General features: G+C 35.9%; 1 protein-coding gene across 1 annotated transcript in view; it reads left to right on the top strand.

Moving 5' to 3' along the window:
- FAM172A (family with sequence similarity 172 member A) overlaps nt 1–18,629 on the top strand; it is a 429,609-nt gene that overhangs the window by 54,137 nt on the left and 356,843 nt on the right. The window contains exon 4 of the mRNA XM_047089022.1: nt 766–866. Within this exon, the coding sequence (XP_046944978.1) occupies nt 766–866 (101 nt within the window). The remainder of the gene's footprint in view (nt 1–765; nt 867–18,629) is intronic.

Here is an 18,629-nt window from a genome sequence, read left to right as displayed (position 1 = left end):
ACTTAGAGACCTCTCTGGACCAGAGTGCTACTACTGAGAGGAAAGGATCTAGGAAGAAATGCCCAGGCTATCCCAGACCTCTCCCTGCTTTTCTTTGCCTGTGACCCTAGATTGCTTATATCTTTGATATTATTAGTAAAAGTGTTATCAGTAAAATCTCAGAATTGAGTGTTGACTGCCTTGACAGTCCAAACCTTTGTTGGCTCACTTCCTTTCTCCTATTTTCATTTCTTACTCATACTTCAAGGCCTGGTTGAAAAATCACACTAGACCTATTCTAACCTATAGGGATCTTTCATTTTTCCAAACTTGTTTTAGACTTTATTGTCTACAATGAGTTGCCTGTGGCAGGTTTTAGATTGTTGATTTGCTTCATTGTTGTTTAATTTCCTGAAAAGTTGCTTAACTTTTTAATATTTACGCTTTTACTCCTCAGGTAACCTTTAAGCTTAGGAACTGAGACTATGTTCACAGCTGTAGCCAGCAAGGACCCTTATACATTATAGGCCCTCAAATGTTAATTTAGGTTAGAGTAATGCAGATCAGAATTTGCTTTAGAGTAATGAAGATGAACACGCAAAGCATTGAGTACGTGGGGCCATTCTCTTACAGTAGTTAGATGTTTGCATCATGTTGATATTTGAAGAAAAAAATCTAATGAAAAAATGAAACTGTTCTGAGAAAGTTCAGACATTATTTGTCATACTTTTCATATTATTATAAATATGCTCTGAGTCATAGCAATACTGTTTGTTTATCTTCTAGAGGGGCAGTTAAGACACATAAAAACTGGGGAACCATTTGTTTTTAACTACCGAGAAGACTTGCACAGATGGAACCAGAAAAGATATGAAGCTCTAGGGGAGGTATGGTGATATATTCAACTTTAACTCCCCCCACCCCCAATTTTGAATAGTCAGAATGAAAGTTGTAAAGCTAAAACGCTTCATGAAGTCTTTCTAAAAAAAAAAAAAAATGACTTGAAAAAGGTTTTGCATTTTTTGTTTGATTATTTTAATGGTTATGTTTGAAACATATTCTAAGTTTAAAAATTTATGTTTTTATGTAAACATATACTTCCCATGACCTTAATATTTGGTAGTGAGTCATTACATCAGAAAACAAATTCTGCCAAATTTTATGTTTTAAATGTTTTTAGGAGGTTGAAATCTCTGCTGTGCCAGGTGGAAAAGTGTTACTTTAAATGCTTATCTTCAAAAAAAAAAAAAAATTACCAATGTTAATTATATGAGGTGATGGATGTGTTAATAATATTAATCTTCTTTATCATTCTACAATGTGTGTGTTTGTGTATAATATATATCAAATCATCACATTTATTCCTCAATGAAGGTAAAAAAAAGTGCTTATCTCTATGAAGAAGATTGACACTCGTTTGGCTAATAAATTGGATCTCACCTACTTATCTTTGACTTGATAAAGGATTAGGCCTTGTGACCATTTAGGTTCTTCCCATGGTACTACTGGTAGGAACCCTTGAAAATGTCATTTGTCATTCAGGTGAATGTTTTTTAAAGCCAAAGGTTTTACTCATTCTATGTCATGTTAAGTATTTTTAATAAAATGTGTATGGACGCATTTGTTAAGTGTGGTAACTATACACTAATTTAGTTCTCTAAGGATAAGTTGATGTTTCTGTTTCCTGTTTTGATTCCTTACAAAACTGGTTAAATGGTAGCATAAAGAATATATGAAACTAAATTTATGTTTCCTGGGAGCCAATTCTCCATGTGTCTCTTGAATTTCTACATGTGTCTGAGCAAAGTCACTGACAACTTTTGATGTGGTCTATCTTTTTGAGGGTCTTTGTATAGGAAACAACTTGGAAGACAGAGATTGTGTATTCCTCCAAGGCAGAGAGCAGATTTTTTTTTGCTATTCAAGAAAATGCTCCTCCCTTCCTGCACTAATGGCAAAGCAACCCCTTACAAGACTGGGCTTCATAAATGTTGAGGTTCCTTAGCTCTACAGTGTGTTCAGCCTCTGTCCTTAGCCTGTTCACATTGCCTTTTTGGGATTTGAGGGACAAGAGAAAGATGAAGATAAGCTCATGCTGCCTGCTCTACACTGAGTAATAGTCTTTTGTCGCTGACACAGGAGTCTAGTGTCTTTTAGCTGTATCCATGAAACAGTAGCAGGCTAACTTGTTAGCTTGCAAACAGGATAAAATATCAGGTCCCTCAAAGTTCTTGATATTGTTCTCCAGCATTTATATCTTTTTAAAAAAATTTTTTTGAATGTTTTATTTATTTTTGAGAGAAAGAGAGACAGCATGAGCAGGGTAGGCGCAGAGAGAGAGGGAGACACAGAATCCGAAGACAGGCTCCAGGCTGTGAGCTGTCAGCACAGAGCCTGATGCGGGGCTCGAACTCTCAAACCACGAGATCATGACCTGAGCCAAAGTCAGATGCTTAACCGACTGAGCCACCCAGGCACCCCTCCAACATTTATATCTTGAGTATATGTAATGCCCTGAGTAATTTCTGCTGCACATAAGATGTCTGCCCATTTCCACTTGAATTAATTATATGCTGCATACTGGTAATATGTTGATAATAGAATATCCATCGTATATGACCTGAGAGAAGAACTGGGGATGTTTGCTTTGTTATATTTGTATGTGGGGCTTACATTTTACTCTTTTCCATAAGCCATGTGTATTTCTTCACTTGGACAGGTGTTGTTCTCTGAATAAACTTTGTCCTTTTTTGGCATCTGCATCTTTTTCAGCCTTAATCTGTATCCTCTAACATCATCTCTTTCAAAATTTAGCAACTGTGTCTTATTAGATAATCCCATGTGCAAGTGATTGCTTTCTCCTAGGATCTGCTACCTTTTGTTTTTTGGACATACGGAGGGTCACAGATTTAATTTTTGGTGGACCTTACTCCATGATAATCAAAATACAGTAAAACCTTGGTTTGTGAGCATAATTCATTCTGGAAATATATTGTAATCCAAAGCACTTGTATATCAAAGCGAATTCCCCTGGTAGAAATAATGGAAACTCAGATGATTCATTGCACAATCCAAAAATATTCATGTAAAAATGATTACAGGGATGCCTGGGTGGCTCAGTCGGTTAAGTGCCCGACTTTGGCTCAGGTCATGATCTCGCTATTCGTGAGTTCAAGCCCCACGTGGGGCTCTGTGCTGACAGCTCAGAGGCTAGAGCCTGCTTCAGATTCTGTCTGTCTGTCTGACTCTCTCTCTCTGTCCCTCCCCTATTCACGCGCTGTCTGTCTCTCAAAAATAAATAAACATTAAATTTTTTTTAAAAAAAGAATGATTACAATACTGTAATGTAATACAAAATAGTAAAGAAAATACAAAATATAAAGAAAAATAAATAAATGAACCCGTCCTTACCTTTAAAAACCTTTGTGGTTGGTGTGAGGGAGACGAGAGAGGAGGGTCATTGTGTAGGATGACTTACACTGTCACTAATGGAATCACTACTATTTATTGACTCAAAGGAATCTTTTTCTGAACGGGGGCCATTGTATGTGCTTGCACAGATATTGACTACAGTACAGTATTAATAAACTCTTGTCATACTGTATTTAATGTACCTGGCAGTAAGGCAGCAGAGGAAAGGGTCTATATCTGCAGGCAGCCTGACCTAGAGTGGAACAAAGCATTCCTAAGTTTACTCTTGTATGGAAAAGCAAAGGGCTGTCCATAGGTTATTTGAAGTGATAAAAAAATACACTAGTGCCAAAGTTCTGAAAAACCACTGATTTCTGCCAGACATCACAGCCTGAGACCAAGCATCTAGGCACATGAGATGATCACCCACAATGTAGCAAGACAGAGACAGAGAAAAACCATTGGCTCAGTTGTGATCGTATGACATTTGGTGTCATAGGCTACTTGTATTGCAAGACATCACTCGTTTATCAAGTTAAAATTTATTAGAAATGTTTGCTCATCTTGTGGAACACTCGCAGAACAAGTTACTCGCAGTCTAAGGTTTTACTGTATCTTGAACTTAATGATTATATATAGCTATATAGAGAGAAAATATTCTACGTTATCTAGATTTTTCACCTCCTGTGCCTGTATTCACATTTGTGTTGATGATCAAGTTGGCCCTAAATGATCACCCCAAATCACAAGATTTATTCTGTAATGCAGTGTAACTCAAATTTAGATCATTGGACTCCTGAGCTTCAAGTACCAATCCCATTTACTTCCCAATATGTGTATATATATATATATATATAGAGAGAGAGAGAGAGAGAGAGAGAGAGAGAGAGAGAGAAAGTAAACATAACTTTCTAGCATAAAACTTGTCGCAACAAAAGATCCAAGAATTGGAGAAGGAAGTCTGGTTGTTACAGCCTTTTGTTCCATACCATCTTGCTTCTCACGTCCTGTTTGAAATACTTATTTTTCATTACTAATCTCACTGTTGAAGGCTGGTTATTAATTGAATTTCATTTCCTATATTTTAGCATTGAGATGTATGAGTTTTAGTTATATGCGAATAAGAACACAGTTTTCACTATGGTGAATTTGTTCAGTGTTCATTATGGTGGGATTTAATAATACATAGGTGTACCTATATTTTGTCCATATTTCTTCATTTCTATTTCTGAGCTATGCTTTCCAGTTAGACTTAACTACCGTACTATCCTTTGTTCATACCTTGTACTTTTATCTCATACTGTTTTCTCTCTTTGAAATGCCCTCTCTCCCTTGTTCACAACACCCGTACCTCCACCTGCCTTAAGGTTTTGGCTCAGATGTCTTCTTTTCTGGGGAGCCTTTCTCATCTCCTCTGCTACTCTCTCTCTTCTTTTCTTCCCAGTTCCTTTTTTCTGATTCTCTTTTTTCTGCCTATCTTGCCTTCTTCCAAGAATGATTTAAGGTGACTTTAAATATGAATATGCCATTTAGCAAGGTTAAAAATTAAGTTAAAAATAGTAAAATAGAATTTTAAAAAAGAAAATAATGTTAGTAAACTAGTGGCATGAGTTTGCTTTATTTCTCTCAAGCTACTTTACTTTGTGTCACAGTGTTTTTTTATGCATATCTTTAAGCAATTTGGGAAAATTTTCTGTGTTCTCATATTTGTTTAATAGGAAATGAGTGTGATAACACATATGTAAACTAGTATGAATTCTGGACCTATGCATTTTAGGAAATTTCTTAATTTTAGGAATTTGAACATAAAGATATATTTTCATATCAGAGTAAAGGAAAATGATATGCTAATGATAATTTTCCTGTTTGTAAAAATATTTTCCATTATTTGCTAATTACCATTTAATTTCTAAGTTTTAGAATTTTACTGCTTTGCTGATTAAAATTATTTGATTAAAGGTAGTCCATGTTTGTGGCATTTTCTTTCGGAAAATTTTTTCCTTCATAGTCACACTCTAGACCTCTGTCGCTGTAATTCAGAAAATAGAAGTTCATGTATAATTGTCTAAAATTCCTAGAACATAAATAAACCTTTGCATTTAAATCCTGGAAATAATTTAGTATTTATTGTTACCTTTATTGTTACCAGTAAGATCTCTAGTTCGATTAAATGAGAACCTGTAGAAAGTATCTCACCACATCCCGAATATAGAAGCATTTAAAAACCTTTCTTTTCATGGATGTGAGGGTGGAATACAGAAGATAGTGTAAATTTGAGTTTCTTGTCTAGAAGCCTGCCTTAATAAACAACTTCTGATACGCTTAAGATTGAAGTTTTAGGGAAACAGATTCTGACTTTAGCCAGCAATCTAAACCAAACCCCTTCTGTGTTTTTTTAGTATGTTCCTACTAAATACTGAGTTTTGTCTTCACTGGAAAGCTACTATGTATGTTTTGCAACTGCCGTTTTAGTTTATGTTTATTTCTCTCTTAAGGAGATTATTATAGCAGTCATTCAGCAGAAATTGTTTTTAAGACTTGCTCCTGAAATGCTCTGTCATTTCTATGTAAATTAAACTTATTGTGTAAGTAAAATAAACTGAGATGTCAGTTTGTTTTTAGAATGCAGTTCCATAACTACACAAAAGAATACTTCTTACATTTACATAGTTACGTTTTTATAGTCAAACAAATGCTTTTGCTAATATGTATTTTTTTTATTTTACTATCTACATATAGCTTGATAAAAATATATAGCCTATAATAAGTTTGGATAATTTATCTAAATTTAGAAAGATACTGTCTGGGTTTTAGGAGGTGGGAGAGTGGTGTGAAAGTGTAACTTTCAAAATAGAATTCTTTAGTATATGCTATATGCTAGAGTTGAATGCCTGAGAATAATGTTTCTGGTAGGCTCAATCAGAAAGACTGGAAAGGCCATCATGTTAAGTAGTAAGTAGAATGATGAAAACTCAGCATGTAGTTTTTAAAATTTTCCCAACTATTTCCTTCATGTCATTGCTGAATTACTATTAAGTGGAGAATTCATAATCCAGCAGAAATTCTAATGAAAGAGAGATTTGATTTTCTTGCCTAATTTGGATCTTTGCATTTCCTTTAATATTTATCTTTATTACCTCTTTAAGAATTAATAAATTGTCAATGTGCTTAATTAGAGAATAGCAGTGATAAAGTAGTCTTATGGTGCATGGCTCTTTATTTTTGGATAGAATCACAGGAAAACAACTAGGGGCATAATTTTTTTCACGTGTGAAGCCATCTGGTCCTGCATTTTTGTTTGTGGGAGTTTTTTGATTACTGATTCAATTTCTTTGTAGGTTATTGGTCTGTTCAAATTTTCTGTTTCTTCCTGTTTTAGTTTTGGTAATTTATACGTTTCTAGGAATTTATCCATTTCTTCTAGCTTGTCCAGTTTATTTGCATGTAGGTTTTCCTAATATTCTCTTAACAATTATTTGTATTTTTGTGGTGTTGGTTGTTATTAACCCTCTCTCATTTGTGATTTTATTTTGTTGAGTCCTTTTTCTTTTCTTTTTGCTAAATCTCACTAGAGGTTTAAAAATTTTATTGGCTTTTTTTTAAGAACAAGCTCCTGATTTCATTGATGTGTTCTATTTTTTTGTTTTGTTTTTTTAGTTTCTATATCATTTATTTCTTCTCTAATCTTTATTATTTTTTTTTCCTTCTACTGACTGTAGGCTTCATTTGTTGTTCTTTTTCTAGCTCCTTTAGGGGAGTTTGAGACTTTTCTTACCTCTTGAGGTAGGCCTATATTGCTGTAAACTTCCCTCTTAGAATTGCATTTGCTGCATCAAAGAGACTTTGTACCATTTGTTTTCATTTTCATTTCTCTCCACGTAATTTTTTATTTCTTCTTTTATTTCTTGGTTGATCCATTTATTATTTAGTAACATGTTATTTAACCCCCATGTGTTTGTGTTCTTTCTAGATTTTTTTCACGTGTTTGATTTCTAGTTTCATAGTGTTGTGGTCAGAAAAGAAGCATGGAATGACTTGGATCTTTTTGAATTTGTTGAGACTTGTTTTATGGCCTAATATGTGATCTTTTCTGGAGAATGTTCCTTGTGTACTTGAAAAGAATGTGTATGTTCTGAAAATATCTGTTAAGTCTATCTTGTCCAGACTATCATTCAAAGCCATTGTTTCCTTGTTGATTTTCTGTTTAGATGATCTGTCCATTGATGTAAGTAGAGTGATAAAATCCCCTACTATTATTATACTAATACTGATTAGTTCCTTTATGTTTGTTATTGTTTTATGTTATTTGGGTACTTTCATGTTGCATACATAAATATTTACAATTGTTATATATTCTTGTTGGATTATCTCCTTAATGTTTATACACTGCCCTTGTTTGTCTCTTGTTACTGACTTTGTTTTAAAGTCTAGTTTGTCCAGTGTAAGTGTTACTACTCCAGGTTTCTTTTGATATCCATTTGCATGGTAAATGTTTCCATTGCCTCACTTTGAATCTGCAGGTGTCTTTAGGTCTAAAATTGGTCTATTGCAGGCAGCATATAGATGTGTCTTTTTTTTTTTTTTAATATTCTGACACCCTGTGTCTTTTGATTAGAGCTTTTAGTCGATATATATTCAATGTAATTATTGACAGATATGTATTTATTGCCATTTTATTGCTTGTTTTGTGGTGGTTTCTGGAGATTTTCTCTGATCCTTTCTTGTATTTCCATGTTTTGCTGATTTTCTTTAGTATGTATTTGGATTTCTTTCTCTTTATTCTTTGCATGTTTATTTGTGACTTTTGATGTGTAGTTACCATTAGCCTCTTCTGTATATAGCAATCTGTATTAAGTTGATGGATATTTAAGTTTGAACCCATTCTTTTCTCCTCTCCTCCCCACAATTTAGGTATATGTTATTATATTTTATATCCTTTTATCTTGGGGGTTCCTTGACTTATTTTTTCAGGAATATTCATTTTTACTGCTTTTGTGTTTCCTGTCTTTATATTATCACTTTTGCTGTCTCCTTTCCACTCAAAGAGTCACCTTTAGCATTTCTTATAGGGCTGGTTTAGTGGTCATAAACTCCTTTAGCTTTTGTTTGTCTGGAAAACTCTTCATCTCTCCTTCTGTCCTGAATGATAGCCTTGCTGGATAGAATATTCTTGGCTGCACATTTTTTCCCATTCAGTACTTTGAATATATCTTGCCACTCCCTTCTGACTTGCCAAGTTCCTGTTGAAAAATCTGCTAGCCTTGTGAGTTTCCCCTTGTAAATTAATGACTTCTTTTGTCTTGCTTCTTTTAAAATTTTTTTATCACTACACTTTGCCAATTTAATTACAATACGTCTTGATGTTGGCCTCCTTTTGTTGATTTGATGCAAGTACTCTGTGCTTCTGGATCTGGGTGTCTGTTTCCTTCCTCAGATTAGGAAGTTTTCACCTATTATTTCTTCAAATACATTTTCTGCCACCCCTTTCTCTCTCTTCTTCTCCTGGTACTCCTGTAATATGAATATAATTATATTTGATGTAGTCACTGAGTTCCCTAAGTCTTATCATTTTGTGTATTTCTTTCTCTTTTGTTCAGCTTCATTGCTTTCCATTACTTTATTTTCTATGTCATTAATTTTTTCTCTGCTTCTTCTAGCCTGTTATGTATCGCATCAAGTGTGATTTTCTTCCCTATGTTTATGGGGAAGCAAGAGCAAGAGAGCATGTGTAAGGGAGGGGCAGAGAGGGGGAGAGAGAATCCCAAGCAGGCTCTGCACTGAGAGCATGGGGCTTGATCTGAGGTACTGTGAGATCATGGCCTGGGCTGAAATCAAGAGTTGGCTGCTTAACTGACTGAGCCACCCAGGCACCCACATCAAGTGTGTTTTTAATCTCATTTATTGCACTCTTCATCTCTGATTCTTTTTTAAGTGTTTTATCTCTGTAGTAAGGGTCTCACTGATGTCTTCCATTCTTTCCTTAAGTCCAGTTAGTATCCATGTGATTGTTTCTTTAAATTCTCCTTCAGGCATGTTACTTATATCTTTTTCATTTAGATCTCTGGCCTTGACTATATCTTGTTCTTTCATTTGGGATAAATTCCTCTGTCTTCTCATTTTGAGTAAGTCTTTGCCTGCTTCTCTGTGTTATAAAAGCCAGTTATATCTCCTATTACTGAAAGTAATGACCTTATAAAGAAGGGGTCAGTAGTGTCTAGGGCCTAGCACTTTGGGGAGTGTGTGCTTTGTGTGCTCTTCTGTTGTTTTCTGGCTGCTCTGTCCTTCAGGCTGGTCATCTGCAGTGGTTCTTCTTGCCTGCTTTTGGTCGTGGTTATTTCTTGGCCTGAATGTGGCGAGTTTTAACTGGGTGTGCTCTGGTCTGCTTGTGAAATGAGACCTGTCACCACCTCCACTGGAACTGAGGCCCTGTAGAGCCCTCTGGTCTGGAGACATCGTGTAGGCAGGGGTTTTTGCTGGTCTTCTGGGGTGGGGTGCACCACACTGGGACTCAGGCAAGCGTGACTGAGAAAGGCAGTTCCACAAACTCCTGGTGGATGAGACTTCGTGTAAGTAAGTTAGGTAGCCAGTGTCCATGCTGTGCTGCTTCCCACAGGTGACTCTGTATTTATGGTAAGGGGTAAGGGAGAGAAATGGCACTGGCCAGCTCCTTTGTTCCAGGAGCCATGTCTCTGTGAATGCTGCCTCTCAGGGACATGCTCAGAGAAGAGCAAAGAATCTCTGCATTATGTGCCCTAGACACTCTTCCAATTGCTATTTCCAGGCTTTATTCCCCCAGGTTGTTTGCTTGCCTTGTCTCCAGGCACTGCAGTTCCCTCCAGGCTCTATCCTAGCCAAGCCCACTGACCTTTAAAACTCCAGGTTTTAAGCCCTGCTGATTTCAACAACTCATGAAATTCAACCCATCTAGTTTTCCAAGCCACTGGTTATGGGGTTGTTAAGTTTGTTTTGTCAGTTTTCAGGTTGATTTCTGGTGTATTTAGGATGTTTGATAGTTAGCAAGTTGTATTCCTGGGATGAGGTTGAGCCTAGGGTTGTCCTACTCAGCCACCATCTCCTTCTCTTAAGGCTTTTTTTTCAATTGCCATATTTAGGTATTTGGAATAAGAACAACTTAAGGAACAATAATACAAATTAACATTTTAATATTAAAATCTTTAAATATAATATGATTATGTGTGTATAATTAATACCTTAATATAATGTGAAATTCACAGGTCTTATGTTGTGACAGAAAGAAATGGCTAGCCATCCAGAAATATGGGTCCTAATTTTGGCTCAGTACTATCTGTATGACTTTAGAAAAAGAATATTTTTGATACACCACTATAATGTGCAAATAAAATTATTCATACTGTTGTGATGAACAAGTAGGATGCATACATATGATATCATTTTATATTCCAAACTTGCCATGCAAATGCTAGGAGCATGGAATCAAAAATAGAACTGTGCTGTTTAACATTTCTAATTTAACTTTATTATTAATATTATAATGGTTTAATTTCTAATTTTTCTTTCCCCTTCCTCTCTCTTAGTCTACTTATTGCTGACATCAAATTTAACTTTCTCTGGTAGAAATGAAGAACCAGGGTTGGTCAGCAGTCTCCTTTGATTTCCATCTGTCTTTAGCATCTAATTCTATAAGTGGAATACTATATCTAGGTTGGTGTTAGTAATTGGACATCTTAGAATTGAAGAAGTAGTCACTGAAATAATAAGAAAACCCACTTGAGAAAAACTGTAAGCCTCTTTAAAACAATGTAGCATTGACATATGAACAAACTTAGAGACCAATTGAACAGAACACGAAGTCCATAAATACATTAAAAGTTTTCAAATACACATGGAAATATAGTTTATATTATAGTGTAGTTGTAAATCACTGGGGGAAAATGAACTTTAAGTAACTGATAGATAATCATTTGTAAGAATATAAAATTTGACCATTCATCACAATGTGCACCAAAATGAACTCCAAATGAATCAGAGGTCTAAACGCAAAAAAAATTAAACCCATGAACCCAATAACATTGATTGTATTTTTGAAATACCAACCCAGTATCAATGATTGTTGTTTTGAAATACTGTTTCTCATTAAAGCAATACAAATTCTTTGGAGAAATGTTTCAGTGTGTGGCCAGAAACAATTGATATGAGCCTGGAATATCTTGTAATATTAGATAGCAAGGAAGTTGTCAAAGAATACTATATTTTTCTAAGACTTGAAAAGAAAAGGCCCAGACAAAACAAAACAAAATAAACCCCACAAAAATCCTCACCAGTGGGCAATATGCAGGAACAAGCAGTTCAGGGAAAATAATGCAACTATCCTTAAACATATGAAAAGATGTTTAACTTCACTCAGAGCAAGAGATGTGTTAATGAAGACTGTGTCAAAGTAACATTTCTCACCTGTCAGGTTTACAAAAGTCTATAAGCTTGATGGCATACTCAGGCTGTGGTAAGAAAGGACCTTTTTATATGTTTCTCATGGGAATATAGAATAAAGTAGTATAATCCCTTTAGATGAGAAATTGCCAGTGTTGTACAAAATTACAGATGTATTTTCCCTTTTGTGTGAAAAATTAGGGGAAAATGCATATATTTGTTGTTGTTTTTTTTTATTTTTCTGAAAAAAAACCTGGAAAATAATCTTGAAATTAATATTTATGGAGAATTTGGAGGAATGAGATGAAGGGATGGCATTGAGAAATCTCTAATACCTTTTTGTATAGTTTTGATTTTTGAACCATTGGCATTTTAATATGTTAAGGAAAAAAACATACCACAAAATTTAAAACAGGATGAAGTGTATATGTAGTTAGTAACATAACCAAAGAGGAAATAAAGAATTACTTCTGAGGCCTTTTGGATACAGTACTTGGTACTTCCTTTGTTGGATTTGTCCTATGGTTGAGAATGGCCAGTGAAATGTTAAAATTAACTCATTGGTTTTATTGTTAATAGTGATACTGGTATAATAATTTTGATGCCTTTTTATGAATGTGGTTTTTAAAGCAAATAAGTAAATACGTAAATGTAATTGTGAGCTATGATTTTCAGGATTAGAGAAAAGAGATCCAAAATGTAACAAAGCAGTTAGGAAAACCCATGTAGAGAAAAATTTTAATTTTGGAATATCACTACACACTTAACTATGTTTTCAAAATGTATATTCCTGGTTCTACTCACTAAAAAGGCCTGGAGGCCTGGGGATAGTGGCTCCCTCTTACCAGTGAGTGCACTTAGTGGTAACATTTTGGTGTCTAAATGCATTGCCTAGTAAAAGGAGCCAGGGGTCATTGAAGAAAAGGCTGATTCCAGATCAGGGACTGGAAATATAGAAGATGAGCCTATCACATGATGTTTTACCAGACAGGATACACTTACTCTAGTGGAAGTATGTGAAAAGGACAGAATAGCTGATCTGAAAGGGCTTCTTTTGGCCAAAATTGGGTCAATTTGAGGATAAAACAGAATAAGCATTCTAATGATTATAAAACACTTAATAAAAAATCACCATGTCTTAATATTTAAAAAAAAAATCTAGTTAATTTACCATAATCAGATGAAAATTATGTAAAAATTGGTAATCAAAAGAAAAGAATTGAGCAGCTAATCTTTTTATAAGAAACTATATAGTTCATTTGCTAGTAAAGAAGGAATATTCTTCTCTATCAAAGGGTACTGGCTAGTAAAAGTAGTAAATATGATAGAATTAGAAAGTCAGTTTTGCCACCTATGATAGCATAATTCTAAAAATCGTTTTGGAAAAGTCCCATTTTTCTATTTCCTCAAACACTAATCTAGGTACTACTGTGAAGGGACTTTGTAGATGTAATTAAGATTACTCTTCAGCTGAGTTTAAGATAGATTATTCTGGATTATCTGGGTGGACCCAGTGCAGTTACAAGAGTTTTGAAAACTGACAAAAAGGCAGAAAGAGTTGGTGGCAGAGATTTGGCAGAAGAGGAATTAAGAGAGATGTAGCAGAAGGAAAGCCAGAGGATCCAAACATGAGGAGGATTCAACATGCCATTGTTGCCCTGAGGTGCAGGGACCAGAGGGAAGCCTTTGGGAGCTAAGGGTGTTCCTTTGCTAATAGCCCTCAAGGAAATGTTGATCTTAGGTCTGCAACCTCCTCACTGGACTAGATTTTGCCAACAGCCTGAAGGAACTGGGAAGCAAATTCCTTCCAGAATCTCCTGATAAGAACCTGTAGGCTGATGCCTTGATTTTGGCCTTGTGAAACCTGGAGCAGAGAAACCAGCAGAACCAATGCAGACTTGTGATCTACAGGTCGTGAGATGCTAAACTGTGTTATTTAAAGCTGTTAAGTTTGTGGTAATTTTGTTCCATTAATAACAGAAAACTAATGTACAACCCCTCCACAAACTAATGAATTCAGATAATAATCATCAATGGATGCTTATCTCATCAGGTTAAAGGATATGAGGGACTGTTTGCATAGTATATTTGCATAGAATATTTGCATAGTACCAAAGTATCTCCTCAGAGATTTCTTGCAATTGTTAAGGGAAAAATACATACCTTAAAATAGATCTAACTATGGGCACTTTACTTAAGTAAACAGTTAGTATTACTAGTAATAGAATAACTTGACACTGAGGGGTTTTTTTGATGTGATGCAATTTGAAGTACAGAATATTAACTGAATATTCTGGTAATATATTTTAAATCTGACTCTAATCAGACCTTTAGATGTATCTTCCCATTTTCATGAGATATAGGAAATAGGGAAAAAAGTAAATGACACCACAAGGACACATCGGACAAAGCATACTATTTTTAAATGTTTCTTAAGAAAGGAGAAAAGCCTACAGAAATAAAAAGCATATATGCCAAAATGTTGTTAACCGTTGTTCAATGAAAGTGGTAAGTGTAAAGGTATTTATTGTATTATTTTTCAACTTTTCTATATGTTTGGAAAGTTTCACACTTAAATTTTGGGGGAAAAATGGAAGATGATAGGAAACTTGAAAGAGTTTGAGCTTCTCAGACATGAGTGGGGAAGGCTTTACTTCAGTGTTTTTGAATAGTACAGATACTGTTTTGTTTGGGACCCTTCAAATATTAGAATTGGTATACTTTTCTTGAGGATAACAGCATCCATTCTAGTATTTGGGTTGTCTTCAAATAGTTTTTTTCCATTTTTAAGGGATACTTTACTTAGTATTATGGGGCATAAATGCATTTGGAGCCAGGAGGGAAATAACTAGGTCGGTGAATGTTGTGGCACAACTTTCTCAGGCTCTTACATGTTTTTCTACGTATGCTAAGAATTCAAGGCCCTCCCTACTTTTTACATAGGCCATTTCTCACAGTTGTGTTTGTGGTAAGTGATCTTGAGGGATATAGGATTGCTTACAGCTTTCTATAAAGTGGTAGGCTCCTCAAGCTTCATATTCCTCACCGTCATGTCAAACTACTGTGGGTACAGCATCCATCCAGGCTCATATAAGGTTACCCCCTAGGAATTTAGGATCCAGGGAACCAATGTATATACATGGTTATGCTCTGTCATGATTAATAAAGATCTTTGTCTCTGACCCAGAATTCTGTGTCTGCTGTCAGCATCAACAAAACAGTAACAGGCTAACAGATTAGGTAGTAACTATGGCAAAAATCAAATCTCTGACTTTGTTGTTGAGTGTTCATTAGATAGATTCTAGAGTAATCCCTCTGTTTTCAGTCTGACATCTCATTTCTACTCTTCACTGGGAGTAGGTCTGCTGGGTCAATAGCCTGCTTTCCCAGTTTTATTGGGTGGAATTACCATTTATCCAGTTATGTAAGTCAGAAACTTCATAGTCCTTTCACTTTTCATGTTTCCCTTGTGACCAGGTCTTGTTATTTTACCTTCTTAGCTCACATCTTCATCTCCACTGCTTTGGTTCTGCTTAGGTATATATCACCTCTTAACTCTTTACTACAATTCAGGTATGGAACTGAATTGTGTCCCCCTCTCAAGATTTACATGTTGGAGCCCTAAGCCTTAAATGTGATTGTATTTGGAGATAAGACTTTTAGGAGATAATTTAGGTTAAATGAGGTCATAAGGGTGGGGTTCTAATTTGTTAGGATTGGTAGCTTTACACAAAAGAGAGAGTGTGAGATCCCTCTGTCTCTCTCTCTCTCTCTCTCTCTCTCTCTTTCTGCACACACTGGGAAAAGGTCATGTGAAGACATAGCAAGAAGGTGACTGCAAGCCAGGAAGAGAGCTCTTACTAGGAACCAAATCAATTAGCACCTTGTTCTTGGCCAGAAATATGAGAAATAAATTTCTGTTGTTTAAGCTACCTAGTCTTTGGTACTTTGTTATGGCAGCCTTATCAGACCAAGGCAGTGACCTCCAATGTGGTACATCCTTGCCTGCCTCCCTCCCACCATTTCCATCTCTTTGACCTTGTTCTTACCACTACTACCAGAGGTACCTTTTAAAACTGCAACTACGATCAAGTTTGCCTGTTTCAGAACCTTTATATGTTTCCCTACAAAATAAAATTCAAACTGCTTGCATTCTCAAAGCAGACATTTCATGAGTTGGCCCTATTGTATTTTTCTGGTTTGAGTTTCACTTGCCTCTCCTCTCTTGTCTAGTCCCCACTCACCCTATGCTTAAAGCTGTAGAAACTTACTTGTGGTTTTTTTTTTTTTTAATTTTTAACATTTATTCATTTTTTGAGAGACAGAGAGAGACAGAGCGTGAGTGGGGGAAGGGCAGAGAGAGAAGGAGACACAATCCGAAGTAGGCTCCAGGTTCTGAACTGACGGCAACAGCGCCCAACGTGGGGCTCAAACTCACAAACTGTGAGATCATGACCTGAGCCGAAGTCGGATGCTTAACCAACTTAACCACCCAGGCACCCCTATTTGTGGTTTTCTAATATGCCAGTCCGTTTTATATCTCTGGGCTTCTTCTCATGCAGAGACCATTTAGTGCCAGGGGTGTTGCTTCACCACCCCCCTCCCATCTGCTTGCAGACTATTTATTCATCTTTCAGGCGTAGATCAACCTCTAAGAAAACTTACTCTGATCCATATAGTCTAGAATGGACATGTCCCTCCTTTGTGTCTCATATGTGCTTTTAAAATGATTCTATTATAACAGCTATTATATTTTATTTCCCTTAGTGTTTATCTCTCTCTCTCTTTAGTAAATGTGTTGGGGCTAAACTAAGCCTAAATGGATACTGTGTTAGGGTTCTCCAGAGAAACAGAAACAATAGATTGTGTATATAGAGAGAAATAGGTTATTTTAGGCAATTGGCTCTTGAACTTCTAGGGGCTGCGTGAGTCCAAAATCTGATCAGTGACCTACAGGCTGGAGAGTAAAGGAAGAATTTATGTTGCAGTTTGAGTTCAAAAACAATCTACAGGCAGAATAACCTCTTGCTTGGAAGCTTTTCATTCTATTATGCCCTTCAGGTGTGGTTGAGGCCCACTCACATTACTGAGGGCAGCCTGCTTTACTTAAAACCACCGATTTAAATGTAAATCTCATTCATCATCCTCACAGAAATAGCCAAAATAATGTCTGACCATGCATCTGAGGACCATAGCCTAGCCAAGGTGACACATAATGCAGATGGTGATCATACCTGCATGTAATTTAGTATGAATGTGCCTTAAGACTTCACATCACCTTCTTCAGGCTCAGGGTGGAGTCATTCCCTGAGGGAAATCTGGCCCACTTTGTGTTGCCTCCTGCTCTGTGCCCACAAGAAACCCACTGTTTCTTTCTCTCCTGTTCATTAGCTTTCCACCCAGAGAAGCAAAGGTGATACATGTCTGTACAAAGCACACTACATCATGACAGGCATGTGGCAACTATATTTTGTTCATTATAGCCTTGAACCTTTCTATGCTTTCAGTCATTAAAGTGTAGTTACACAGTGATCAGTTGGGTGCATGTTGCAGAGTGAGTAATTTGATGGCCCAGCAGGGAGCAATTCCTAGTAATCCCTTACCAAATGATATCCTTTGTAGTACATGTAACCTGAAAAGTAATAATCAAAAGATACTGGTATAATAGTAGAGTTCCATTTATTCATTAAGAATTGAACCTGTTCATCATCATAGTAAGTGACCAAAATGTCTCCAATATGATGCTACTCAGGTTAGATCTTATCAGGTTCCAAAGCAGAAACCGTCTTGACAGACACATAGCTTCACCCTTTGGGGTCTCTGGTATAGTTGTTCTGAGACACAATATAATTTTCTTGCTATCAACCTATGTCAAGGCACCACTGTAGTGTTAGATTTTACTAATTGCATACGTATTCATTCATTTACCTTCAACTACTATTTCTTCTTTTGTTTTTGCCTTTAACCTCAACTTTTCTACTTTTGAAAGGAACATCAGGTTTATCTACAGTTCAGTGGAGACTAAAAAGAACAGTCATTGAAGTAGGAGGAAAACCATGAGACTTGTGATGTCCTTAAAGCCATGTGAAGAATATATATCAAGGAGAAGGAATGATGATTTCTGTACACTGAAGTCACATGGAGATGAGTGGAAGTGATTCATGTAGTTCTCCTGACTCATCTCCCTGGCTAAGTGTATTTCTTGCCAGCTCCACTCTGAAGCCAAAATGCTATTCCAAAGTTACAAACATTAATCCCTTCTATTTCATGGTGACTTTAGGATAGAGACCTGACTACTTCATGTAGATTACAAGGTCTGAGCAGAACTGTGTAACTTCATTTCCTCTGTCCTACTCTCAACTCAAGCCATTATGAACTTAATGAGTTATTTGGAGTTTTGTTTTTTTTTTTTTTTTTTTTTTTCACAGCCTTAATATGGCCTCTCTTTTTTGCATGAAACACTTCTTTCTCCTTTTGTCCATCTAACTGCTAGGCATCCTTCAGGTAATAACTTCTTTAGTGAGAACTTCTCTGATCCAGGATTAGGTTAGATTCTCATAGATGCCGGTATTTACTGTCATAACTTATGGCACATTTTGTTTTTTCTTGTGTTTAATGTCTATCTTTCTTAGATACTTCTTTCTCTCTGAATTGTAAGCTAATTGAAGTCAGAGGCTGCTCATTTGGTTTATAACATTGTTCCTGGTGCCCAGCAGAGAGCCTGGCACAGGACCAGTGTTCAGTAATATATTTTACCTGAATACTAAATAAAATGACAGTATGATATTTCTGTTGAGTTTTATTATGGGATTTGAAGCATTTTTCCTGTT

Source organism: Lynx rufus, unplaced genomic scaffold, assembly GCF_022079265.1.
Source record: "Lynx rufus isolate CCGP_SWC_20201006 ecotype Redwood Valley unplaced genomic scaffold, mLynRuf1.p SCAF_1, whole genome shotgun sequence".
NCBI lineage: Eukaryota > Metazoa > Chordata > Mammalia > Carnivora > Felidae > Lynx > Lynx rufus.
Note: the sequence above shows the minus strand (reverse complement) of the source record. Positions and strands in the feature narration are given on the sequence as shown.